This window comes from Coregonus clupeaformis, chromosome 7 (genome assembly GCF_020615455.1).
Source record: "Coregonus clupeaformis isolate EN_2021a chromosome 7, ASM2061545v1, whole genome shotgun sequence".
NCBI classification, from domain to species: domain Eukaryota; kingdom Metazoa; phylum Chordata; class Actinopteri; order Salmoniformes; family Salmonidae; genus Coregonus; species Coregonus clupeaformis.
Genome location: NC_059198.1, coordinates 20,849,599 through 20,862,628, shown reverse-complemented (window position 1 = coordinate 20,862,628; position 13,030 = coordinate 20,849,599). Strand labels below are relative to the sequence as shown.

Genomic DNA, 13,030 nt, shown 5'->3' with positions numbered 1-13,030 from the left:
GTCTCCACTTCAGACTCTGTCTCTCACTCAATCACTTACTCATGCACACATGTTAACCCTGTCACCTCTGGTCCATGTGTTCCAGCTGTGGAGTGCTGTCTAGGCTGAAGAGGTTAGAGGCGGGGGCCAAGGTGTCCCAGTACAGTCAGATCATCGAGTGTCTGTGTAGCTGGGGCCAGGCCGCACACGTCCTGGAGCTTATCACTGACTGGCTCACTGAGGCCTTACCCACCGGCGCGGTAAGTAACACACCGAGATTGCTTCCCAAATGGCACCCAATTCTCTATATATTGCACTACTTTTGATCAAGGCGCATAGGTTCTCTGGTCAAAAGTTGTGCACTATATAGGGTGCTATTTGGGACACATACGCATACATAGGGATATTTTGGGCCTAAAATATAAATATCCAAATTAGCCACAGATGTAATCCAGGGATTTTTCTGCCATTGAAATCCTTATTATACAAGAGACACAATTCAGATTCTACAGCACAACGGCAGTCATATTTTAAGTGTAAAACTAACAATGACTCAATAATTCATGCCTTCTGGGAGTGCTATAAAGTCCAAACGTTATGGGCAGAGTTAGAAAGCTGGCTGTCAGAAGTTTTACATGAATGAGGGTGCAGTGAGATACCCAATGGGTTGGACAATTTTCTTTTCGTCACTTACACTGAACAAAACTAAACGCAACATGCAAGAATTTCAAAGATTTTACTGAGTTACAGTTCATATAAGGAAATCAGTCAATTTAAATAAATTCATTAGGCCCTAATATATGGATTTCACATTACTGGGAATACAGATATGCATCTGTTGGTCACAGATATTGAGTTGATCAGGCTGTTGATTGTGGCCTGTGGAATGTTGTCCCACTCCTCTTCAATGGCTGTGCGAAGTTGCTGGAGATGGGCAGGAACTGGCACACGCTGTCGAACACGTCAATCCAGAGCATCCCAAACATGCTCAATGGCTAACATGTCTGGTGAGTATGCAGGCCATGGAAGAACTGGGACATTTTCAGCTTCCAGGAATTGTGTACAAATCCTTGTGACATGGGGCCGTGCATTATCATGCTGAAACATGAGGTGATGGCGGCGGATGAATGGCATGACAATGGGCCTCAGGATCTCATCACGGTATCTGTGCATTGAAATTGCCATTGATAAAATGCAATTGTGTTGTTTGTCGGTAGCTTATGCCTGCCTATACCATAACCCCACCGCCACCATGGGGCCCTCTGTTCACCGCCACCATGGGGCCCTCTGTTCACAACGTTGACATCAGCAAACTGCTTGCCCACACGAAGCCATACACGCTGTCTGCCATCTGCCTGGTACAGTTGAAACCGGGAAGAGCACACTTCTCCAGTGTGCCAGTGGCCATCAAAGGTGAGCATTTGCCCACTAAATTATGTTATGACGGCGAACTGCAGTCAGGTCAAGACCCTGGTGAGGACGACGAGCACGCAGATGAGCTTCCCTGAGACGTTTCTGACCGTTTGTACAGAAATGATTTGGTTGTGCAAACCCACAGTTTCATCAGCTGTCCAGGTGGCTGGTCTCAGACGATCCCACAGGTGAAGAAGCCAGATGTGGAGGTCCTGGGCTGGCGTGGTTACACATGGTCTGCGGTTGTGAGGCTTGTTGGACATACTGCCAAATTCTCTAGAACGACGTTGGAGGCAGCTTATGGTAGAGAAATGAACATTCAATTTTCTGGCAACAGTTCTGGTGGACATTCCTGCAGTCCGCATGTGGCATTGTGACAAAACTGCACATTTTAGAGTGGCCTTTTATTGTCCCCAGCACAATGTGCACCTGTGTAATGATCATGCTGTGTATTCAGCTTCTTGATATGCCACACCTGTCAGGTGGATGGATTATCTTGGCAAAGGAGAAATGCTCACTAACAGAGATGTAAACAAATTTGTGCTCAATATTTGAGAGAAATAAGCTTTTTGTGCATATAGAACATTTCTGGGATCTTTTATTTCAGCTCATGAAACATGAGACCAACACTTTTTACATGTTGCGTTTTTATTTTTGTTCAGTATATATTGAAGATGATATTACTTAAATACTGGAAGTCAAATGATACTCCATTAAGAGAATGGAAGAATGAAATGCTTTATTTAAATATTGAAAAGAATCTGGCAGAAACATATCACAATCTGAAGTCATATGTCTTACAAGCATTGGAAACAACATTGCGTGTGGATACGGTGGGAACGTGGGTCTGAGCAAGTGTGATGTCATTAATGTTGGTTGAAATGTATGTAAATGTTAAGTTGTCTATTGTTTTTGTATATGTATGCCTACGTTTTTTTTTTTTCGTTTTTTCGGGTCACCCAAGTCCAAAAAGTGTTCAAAAATAAATTGGGATGGAAAAACGCTTTCAGTGTAAACTTAAGGGTCATGAACAGTCAAAATCATGTTTTCATTACATTTTATGATATTTGAAGGAAACCAGATCAAAGTATGATGGCCAAAGTATGAAAAATGACTTGCTTCTTCATTGATAAAGTTTGATCATAAAGTTACTGGTCCCCTCCCCATGTCAAACACTTGGATTCATTATTAAGGGGACAAGGTGACATTACCTTAACTCTCATTTTAATAAACCAATGCTAACATGATATTCTCTTACCTAATTTTAATAAGTACTACCTTGTAACTAACATTGGAAAAGGTGTGTTTTCAGAGGGGCATGGTTTATATAGCTAGATAGATACTCTACTGGTGCCAAAATTTGACTGTAGAGTGTCAGCAAATATAATTCAAAGTTTACCCTATTAATCTATGGCAAAGATACTTATGTTTCACCTTTCAGCTGTGTCTGGTGTTAGCTAGTTACTGGCTAGCTAGGTCTTCAGCCAGCATGGAACAAGGTTAGTTCATAAAATCCGCCGCAGTTGTCAAGTCAACACATCCGTCAGTGCTGCTGTGAACCGCATCACAAGAGACATGCCAAACAGGAGATGTGTAAAAAAATATCTATAATTGATGCAATTTCAATGTTTGAGTTGCTTTGTGTATTACCACATTTTATTTAAATGATTTTACTGCAACACTGCTCACTACATCCAAGTTGCTTGACATGAATATAAGCTCCCTGCCCACTCAGCCTGTCTTTTCAAAAGTTAGCCATGAGAGAGAAAGTACTTTACAGAATGACTGTTCGGGGCCTTTTAAACGACTAAAAACGGATATAAAGTATTTAGAAAAGATAATGGACTTATTTAAAAAAATATATATATATAGTCTTTGAGAAACTGCAATATTTTCTCTCAGCTTCATGGAGAAATGTGTAGAATTGCAGGAAATTGGCTTGGGGGCCACTAAAATTAAGCTGCGCCAACGGGCTGACTGCCCCCATTGCCACGCCCCCTACCACACCCACCACCTAAACCCCTTTTTTATCCAGACAAAACCCTGTAATCATGATATCATTGGACATAACCCCCCTTTCTGCTCCCACTTTTCCTTCACAGGGCAAAGGGAACACCAGTCGGAAAGTGCGCATCCAGGAGACGGTGGAGGCCAAGCCAGACCTGGGGCTAGATTACCTGGAGTACCTGTTCAGCCGCACCGCCACGCGGGACTGCGTACTGCCCTTCAGGCAGGGCCAGCTCAAACAGCTACACAAAGCCCTCGGGGCCTGGAAGGTACAGTAGATAATATAATTAGTTTTTTTATATGTTGCTTATATGTGCTGTGACAGGCTATGAGCAGAGGTGTGATCTTGTGTCCTGTTTGCCTCCACAGTCGGTGCTGTACTCACATCTGAGCTCTTCTGAGGCCCAGGCCGATGTTCCCAGAGCAGAAACAGCACTGAGGGCGTTTGCTCTTCACGCACGTCTCAGTGCCCATCTACAGCACAATGTGAGTTCCATCACCTACATACTTCTACCTCTGCTGCAAAACAGTCCAATTCAGATGTTACTCCTCTCTTTGTAACAAATCTGTGTACGGTAGTGCTTTGCCCACAATAAATTGACCGAATTATCATCAGGGTTGATCAATTTCAATTTAATTTCAAATTCAATTCAAGCAGGATGTGGAGAATTTAATTGGAATTGCAGCAATCTTCAAAACACTTAATTGGAATTGAATTGGAATTTAGACCGTATGAATTGAATTGCAACTGAACATAAACCATCCTTGGAATGGAATTGGAATTTAATTTGAATTGGAAAATAAAAACATCCTTGGAATGGAATTGGCATTTAGAATTGGACAACTTTAATTGTATTATAATTGTGTACTGGAGTTAATGCATTGAAATTGAATGCAAACTTTTGTTTTAAATCAAATAATGATAATTATATACATGTTTTCTAATGAGGAGTTGATGTGCAATATATTTCCAGTTTGGTTATTTTGGTCCAATTAAAGTGATAGTTCACCCAAATTAAATATTGGTTTCCTTCCCCTTAAGCAGTCAATGAACTATGACATTGTCGTTTTGTAATTTGGGTGAACTATGCCTTAAGGATGCCTTTTTATACGGAGGCAAAATTTGAATTACACTGAGTATTGTTTACGCAATTATTATGTATTGCTTTATAATTCTACAACATATGGAATTAAGCAGTCGCTTTTATCCAAAGCAACTTAGTCATGCATGGATAGATTTTTACGTAAGGGTGATCCCGGGAATCTAACTCACTATCCCGTCGTTGCAAAAGCCATTTTTCAATTTATTTGGGGGGGGGGTACATTGATTGTTATTTATATTATGCAGCACAAAGAAAAATCACTTGTAAAAAAACTCATCTGTTAGTGGTTGGATTTATTGCACCCGTTATTGAGATGGTGGAGCCAGTTCATATGGTTTATGTTGTCTTGTCAACTTTATACTCTCTACCTTGCAATCAGTCTGAATGCAAAAGGTGCTTGATGAACTACTCTAAAGATTGCAAATCCACCATTTGGATGGATTTCAATGGGAATTAAACACCACCCTGAAGGTTATCATAATTTGGTAAAATGGCCTGAGGTGGTGTGTCAAATATAATTTTTTTTCTGGGCCAGGAAGTAAACAGGCAATCAAATATGTAGCTTCTGGTATTTGAACACACTTATAATTGCATATTTTATGTAGCCCTTGATAGAGGCTGGACATGCAAGTGAATGCAATGTGTAAGTCTCTGTCACTAACAAACAGTCATGGGGGGGGTAATTCCAATTTTTACATTTACATTTTAGTCATTTAGCAGACGCTCTTATCCAGAGCGACTTACATGAGCAATTAGGGTTAAGTGCCTTGCTCAAGGGCACATCGACAGATTTTTCACCTAGTCGGCTCGGGGATTAGAACCAGCAACCTTTCGGTTACTGGCACAACGCTCTTAACCACTAAGCTACCTGCCGCCCCGCAATGTTCACTCTAAAGGCACACTGGGATATACAGTTGAAGTCGGAAGTTTACATACACCTTAGCCAAATACATTTAAACTCAGTTTTTCACAATTTCTGACATTTAATCCTAGTAAAAATTCCCTGTCTTATGTTAGGTAGGATCACCACTTCATTTTAAGAATGTGAAATGTCAGAATAATAGTAGAGTGATTTATTTCAGCTTTTTCTTTCTTTCATCGCATTCCCAGTGCGTCAGAAGTTTACATACACTCAATTATTATTTGATAGCATTGCCTTTAAATTGTTTAACTTGGGTCTAACGTTTCGGGTAGCCTTCCACAAGCTTCCCACAATAAATTGGGTGAATTTTGGCCCATTCCTCCTGACAGAGCTGGTTGTAACTGAGTCAGGTTTGTAGGCCTCCTTGCTCGCACACACTTTTTCAGTTCTGCCCACACATTTTCTATAGGATTGAGGTCAGGGGTTTGTGATGGCCACTCCAATACCTTGACTTTGTTGTCCTTAAGCCATTTTGCCACAACTTTGGAAGTTTGCTTGGGTTCATTGTCCATTTGGAAGACCCATTTGCGACCAAGCTTTAACTTCCTGACTGATGTCTTGAGATGTTGCTTCAATATATTCACATCATTTTCCTTCCTCATGATGCCATCTATTTTGTGAAGTGCACCAGTCCCTCCTGCAGCAAAGCACCCCCACAGCATGATGCTGCCACCCCTGTGCTTCACGGTTGGGATGGTGTTCTTCGGCTTGCAAGCTCCCTCTTTTTCCTCCAAACATAACGATGGTCATTATGGCCAAACAGTTCTATTTTTGTTTCATCAGACCAGAGGACATTTCTCCAAAAAGTACGATCTTTGTCCCCATGTGCAGTTGCAAACCGTAGTCTGGTTTTTTTATGGCGGTTTTGGAGCAGTGGCTTCTTCCTTGCTGAGCGGCCTTTCAGGTTATGTCGATATACGACTCGTTTTACTGTGGATATAGATACTGTTGTACCTGTTTCCTCCAGCATCTTCACAAGGTCCTTTGCTGTAGTTCTGGGATTGATTTGCACTTTTCGCACCAAAGTACGTTTATCTCTAGGAGACAGAACGCATCTCCTTCCTGAGCTGTATGATGGCTGCGTGGTCCCATGGTGTTTATACTTGCGTACTATTGTTTGTACAGATGAACGTGGTACCTTCAGGCGTTTGGAAATTGCTCTCAAGGATGAACCAGACTTGTGGAGGTCTACCATTTTTTTCTGAGGTTTTGGCTGATTTCTTTTGATTTTCCCATGATGTCAAGCAAAGAGGCACTGAGTTTGAAGGTAGGCCTTGAAATACATCCACAGGTACACCTCCAATTGACTCAAATGATGTCAATTAGCCTATCAGAAGCTTCTAAAGCCATCACATAATTTTCTGGAATTTTCCAAGCTGTTTAAAGTCACAGTCAACTTAGTGTATGTAAACTTCTGACCCACTGGAATTGTGATACAGTGAATTATAAGTGAAATAATCTGTCTGTAAACAATTGTTGAAAAAATGACTTGTGTCATGCACAAAGTAGATGTCCTAACCGACTTGCCAAAACTATAGTTTGTTAACAAGAAATTTGTGGAGTGGTTGAAAAACGAGTTTTACTGACTCCAACCTAAGTGTATTTAAACTTCCGACTTCAACTGTATGCAAATGTAAGCAAATATTTGCATATATCCCAGAGTGCCTGTTAGTGAACGTTGGAATTACCACACATGATTGTGTTTGCTAGTGACAGAGACATGGTTGTTGCATACAATTCTTATCAAAACTGTAGCCTTCAAGTGAGTGCCTAAGTGAATATGTTATCCTTAAAATGTAACCCTTTCTGACAATACATTACACATCATAAGGCTATACCTCAACAGACTAGTTTTACCCTAACACAGGGTATAACATAAGATCGATTAATCAATTAATGTGGATGCAAAAACACAGATATTGAAACAAACAATTCTAAAAATGAACCTGCAATAAAGCATGCTCGGAAATATGATAATGATGGGCGTGGATTTGAGTGTCAGTGTTTTACTACAGAGAAAAATTACACAATCACACTCGACTCTGGTTATTGACGTCAATGGGTTATTTTATAACACTGTTAATTTAACTCCTGAATTAATAAACATCTCACTCTACCTCATAGTATTTTTCCTTTATTAGTCAGGCATGAAAGGTGGAGACGGTAATTGAACCCTGGTCTCCGGTGGGGAAGCACACATTTGCTTGTTGCTGGGAGTGTTTCCCACATGACCACGGCTCTGGAGATCCTCTCATTTCTATCATGAATTTTGTTTCACACTACAGTATGCAATTGTATAAATGTTACATAAAGGGTTTTGTTTTAATATTAATGTGTAGAAAATGTGTTTAAAAAAAGAAATTTGCCAATGTATTGTTTTTAGAGAGCATGGAGCTTTGTTCCCCACAATGTGCTAAACCAATTGGGGAGGAAACTGGTATAAAGTAATAATGAATAGTACAGAAGCCACTACTGAGTGGAGTATTTAGCATTTTTTCATCCTCATTTCATGCTGTTCATATTAAATAGCTTTAACTTACTGTATCTATGATATTCACTAATTGGATGGGTTATATTTAATTGGATGTTTTACATCTTTTTAAAGTATGTTTTAACTTGAAGAGCATCTTACTGTATTATTTTATATATTTTACAGGTTAAGCTAATTCCCCAAATTCCTGAACGTTTTCAGAATTCAGGGGACATTTCGAGGTTTACCAGGAATATTCCTTCTTAGTTCGTTAAGAGGTTTTTAAGTTTGTCTTTGGAATCTGCCATGAGTTGAGGTAGTTTGGTTGAGTTTGGCTTGAGTTGAAAGAAGTGAAGGAATTTAAATTCAGGGAATTTGTCTAGAGAGGGAATTGAATTATGTGAATTATTGTTGCTGAATATGGAATTAAGAATTGTAGTTTTGAATTGGTATTTGAGTTTAATTTAATTGAGTGAATTGTTGTGGCAGAATAATGAATTAGGAATTGTAGTTTTGATTTGACTTAGAATTTGAATTCGAGATGAGTTGAATTCACTCTGAATTGAAGAACTGCTATGGAATTGAATTGATGGAATTTATAGGGAGAGAGAATTGCATTGGAATAACATTTGTGGAATTGACCCCAACTCTGCAGAAATGTTTTATTTATGGGATTTATAGGGAGAGGGAATTGAATTTGTGGAATTGACCCCAACCCTGATTATCATGATAGCGAATTAGCAATACATAAAACAATAACTTTATAACAGTAATGTGCATCACTTTTTTTTTTTATTACCCTTAACTACCACTACTACTTTGAATGTTGTAGTTATGGATTGTCCCATTAGCATTCACCCATATTAGTAGACTTATTCAATTTCAAACTTCACCAGCATAGTATAGGCCACTTATCATAATTAACGATATCAGCAAAATGTCCTCTAAGTGTTTGGTTTTGTCGGTGTCTGTAATTTGGATTATTGTCCCAGGTCTAGTGAACAGTATTTGGGATATAACTGGTCTTCTGTAGCTCAGTTGATAGAGCATGGCAATTGTGACGCCAGGATAGTGTGTTCGATTCCTGGGACCACCCATACGTAAAAAAATGATGCACGCATAACTAAGTCGACTTTGAATAAAAGTGTCTGCTAAACGGCATACACTACCAGTCAAAAGTTTGGACACACCTGCTCATTCAAGGGTTTTTCTTTATTTTTAAAATTTTTTACATTTAATAATAGTGAATACATCAAAACTATGAAATAACACATATGGAATCATGTAGTAACCAAAACGTGTTAAACAAGTTATTCAAATAGCCACCCTTTGCCTTGATGACATCTTTGCACACTCTTGGCATTCTCTCAACCAGCTTCATGAGGTAGTCACCTGGAATGCATTTCAATTAACAGGTGTTCCTTCTTAAAAGTTAATTTGTGGAATTTCTTTCCTTCTTAATGCGTTTGAGCAAATCAGTTGTGTTGTGACAAGGTTGGGGGGTATACAGAAGATAGCCCTATTTGGTAAAATACCAAGTCCATATTATGGCAAGAACAGCTCAAATAAGCAAAGAGAAACAACAGTTAATCATTACTTTAAGACATGAAGGTCAGTCAATACGGAACATTTCAAGAACTTTTAAAGTTTCTTCAAGTGCAGTCGCAAAAACCATCAAGCGCTATGATGAAACTGGCTCTCATGAGGACTGCCACAGGAATGAAAGACCAGAGTTACCTCTGCTGCAGAGGATAAGTTCATAGAGTAACCAGCCTCAGAAATTGCAGCCCAAATAAATGTTTTGAAGTAACAGAAGCATCTCGACATCAACTGTTCAGAGGAGACTGTGTGAATCGGGCATTCATGGTCGAATTGCTGCAAAGAAACCACTACTAAAGGACACCAATAAGAAGAAAACACTTGCTTGGGCCAAGACATTAGACCGGTAGAAATGTGTCCTTTGGTCTGGAGTCCAAATTGGAGATTTCTGGTTCCAACCGCCGTGGCTTAGTGGGACAATCATTTGTTTTTCAACAGTACAATGACCCAATACACCTCCAGGCTGTGTAAGGGCTATTTTACCAAGAAGAAGAGTGATGCAGTGCTGCATCAGATGACCTGGACTCCACAATCCCCCGACCTCAACCCAATTGAGATGGTTTGAGATGAGTCGGACCGCAGAGTGAAGGAAAAGCAGCCAACAAGTACTCAGCATATGTGGGAACTCCTTCAAGACTGTTGGAAAAGCATTCCATGTGAAGCTGGTTGAGAGAATGCCAAGAGTGTGCAAAGCTGCTATCATGGCAAAGGGTGGCTATTTGAAGAATCTCAAATATAAAATATATTTTGATTTGTTTAACACTTTTTTGGTTACTACATGATTCCATATGTGTTATTTCATAGTTTTGATGTCTTCACTATTATTCTACAATGTAGAAAATGGTGAAAATAAAGAAAAACCCTGGAATGAGTAGGTGTGTCCAAACTTTTGACTGGTACTGTATATTATTTATTATATTAGCTACTGGTCTGTGTCGTGTTTTGGCTATAACCACATTTTACAACCTGCTATAACCACCAGGGCTTTTTGTTCTATAACCACATGTTTGCGTTCCCAGTTCTCTGAGGGCAGGGATTTCCTGGTTTCTGTGGAGAACATGGCAGCATGGGTGGCAGAGAGGGTGCTGCCCTTCCTGGTCAGTCTCAGTGAGGGAAGGGTCACTGAGCAGCAGCGGGATCTCGCCAGGCAGGTGGTAGAGGTAAGCACAACCTGCTGGATAGGGTAGCGGGTAGCAAGTATCAACCACAGGATGGATTTTACACTGTTTTTGTACAGGACACCTACACGTTAATTCTGTGTTAAGTACTCAGAGGTACCTCAGGGGTGTCCAATTCAATTCCTGGAGGGCTGTGTATCTGCTGGTGGTTATTTATTTTCAATTTGTGTCCAACTAAGTCCTAGACAACCAGTTGAGCGTCAATCAAATCAATCAAATGTATTTCACAAAGCCTTTTTTACATCAGCAGTTGTCAGTGATTTTCAGAAAATGTTAAAACACAGGATGAATAATATAGCATTAGCGACCTTTCAGACATAAAAGAACAGCCGTGTTATATAGTTATTTATAAACTGGGTGGTTCGAGCACTGAATGCTGATTGGCTGACAGCCGTAGTATATCAGACTGTATACCACGGGTATGACAAAATATTTATTTTAACTGCTCTAATTACGTTGGTAACCAGTTTATAATAGCAATAAGGCACCTCGGAGGTTTGTGGTATATGGCCAATATACCACGGCTAAGGGCTGTATCCAGGCACTCCGCGTTGCGTTGTGCGTAAGAACAGCCCTTAGCCGTGGTATATTGGCTATATACCACAAACCTCCGAGATGCCTTATTGCTTACGTGTATGAGACACTGTTACAGTATTATCCAGTGAATTAAGTCCTGGTAATGTATGAGCAGCTTTATAGTATTATGGTCAGTAGATCAATTCTCCTCCTTTCTTATGCTTTCAGTTCTAGCTAAGGCCACGTCCCAAATGGCACACTATTCCCTATGTAGTGCATTACTTTTGACCAGAGCCCTATTGGCCCTGGTCAAAAGTAGTGCACTTTTAGGGAATAGGGTTCCATTTGGGACGCGGATTAGTTGGTTAAAGATTGTTATTCCACACTCGCCTATCAGCTCTCTGCTGTATGCCTCCCACTCACAGAGAGCTAGATGGACTAATTTGTTATTTGAAATGGGCTTCTCTAGCTATTTCTGTCATTACTCTCTCAAGAGTGTCGCCCAAAGGTTGCTGCTGTGTTCGGATATGGAAAATAAACCCCCATTTATCTCAATACCCACTTCTGCTGCTTCCACCAACTCTAGGGTTCCAGCACCAACACTTGAGATTAAGATAGTATGGTGGGTTATGCAATGCATTGTTCTCAGGAAAAATGTGCACAAAAATGTCATTTTTAATGATTGAATAATTGTTTTATTGTCCCGTAATATAGTTAGTTTAGTTGATTGGGCTTTCAGCATTATTACAGGTTCTTAAAAACAGTTGTCAATACAACCTCTGATTTACTTTGCCGTTACTATTTTTTAAAAACATAAATGTCATTGTTTCTATAGGTTAACGTTTTCTGTCCGTCTTTGTGGAGTGACTACCTTGCTTTAACGTTGTGGTGATGTTTGGCAGAAATTCCTGACAGTGTGCAGCGATGTGATCCGGGTGGGCCTTGGGGACGAGGAGTTCAAAGGGCAGGTCCTTCACCTGTGCTCCGTTGTGCTCCTCTCTGGTGAGTATAGCTATTTACACTACACAGATACAATTACAGACATCAATATGAAGGAGTATGTCACTTTAGGGCCATTTTGGATCTGTAAATCAACTTTGCCATAAGGCACACTTAGAACCGTAGATTCTCTAGAATTGTTGTTGACTGGAACACCCACTGACTAGGCCACTTGTGCACCTAGTCTTTCACTGTGTCTGTGAGGAATTATGACCTAGGTGGGTGTGTGTTGTTGTGTTCTCAGAGAAGGGCTACCTGTGTGTTCCCCTGCTGCTCTCTGTGCTGACGGATGTGGCGGAGAACTACGTCCCCGAGAACCAGGCCCAGGACGACCAGTCCTCCATCATCCTCAGCGTGGTCACCAACGTCTTCCAGAAGATCCTGGAGATCATGGCTCGCCACCTGAGGAAGGACCCCGAGGAGGGCCAGGAGGTGTGGAGGATGGCTGCTTCCCACTATTTATAGGAAATCAGTCGCCGTATCAACAAAGGGCTTTACATTTTTTATTTTATTTTACCCCCTTTTTCTCCCCAATTTCGTGATATCCAATTATGATCTTGTCTCATTGCTGCAATTCCCTAACGGGCTCGGGAGAGGCGAAGGTCGAGTCATGTGTCCTCCGAAACATGACCTGCCAAACCCCGCTTCTTAACACCCGCCCGCTTAACCCAGAAGCCAGCCGCGAATGGTGTCGGAGGAGTCACCATTCAACTGACGATCAAAGTCAGCCTGCAGGCGCCCGGCCCGCCACAAGGAGTTGCTAGAGCACGATAAGCCAAGTAAAGCCCCCCCGGCCAAACCCTCCCCTAACCCGGACGACGCTGGGCCAATTGTGCGCCGCCCT

The 13,030-nt window shown here is 40.8% G+C and overlaps 1 protein-coding gene across 1 annotated transcript in view; it reads left to right on the top strand.

Annotated features, from left to right (window-relative positions):
- Positions 1 to 13,030, top strand: part of ncapg2 (non-SMC condensin II complex, subunit G2) — a 29,538-nt gene that overhangs the window by 14,272 nt on the left and 2,236 nt on the right. Inside the window, exons 17-22 of the mRNA XM_041881081.1 lie at positions 86 to 239; positions 3,495 to 3,668; positions 3,769 to 3,885; positions 10,513 to 10,653; positions 12,090 to 12,189; positions 12,431 to 12,618. Coding sequence (XP_041737015.1) covers positions 86 to 239; positions 3,495 to 3,668; positions 3,769 to 3,885; positions 10,513 to 10,653; positions 12,090 to 12,189; positions 12,431 to 12,618 — 874 coding nt within the window. The remainder of the gene's footprint in view (positions 1 to 85; positions 240 to 3,494; positions 3,669 to 3,768; positions 3,886 to 10,512; positions 10,654 to 12,089; positions 12,190 to 12,430; positions 12,619 to 13,030) is intronic.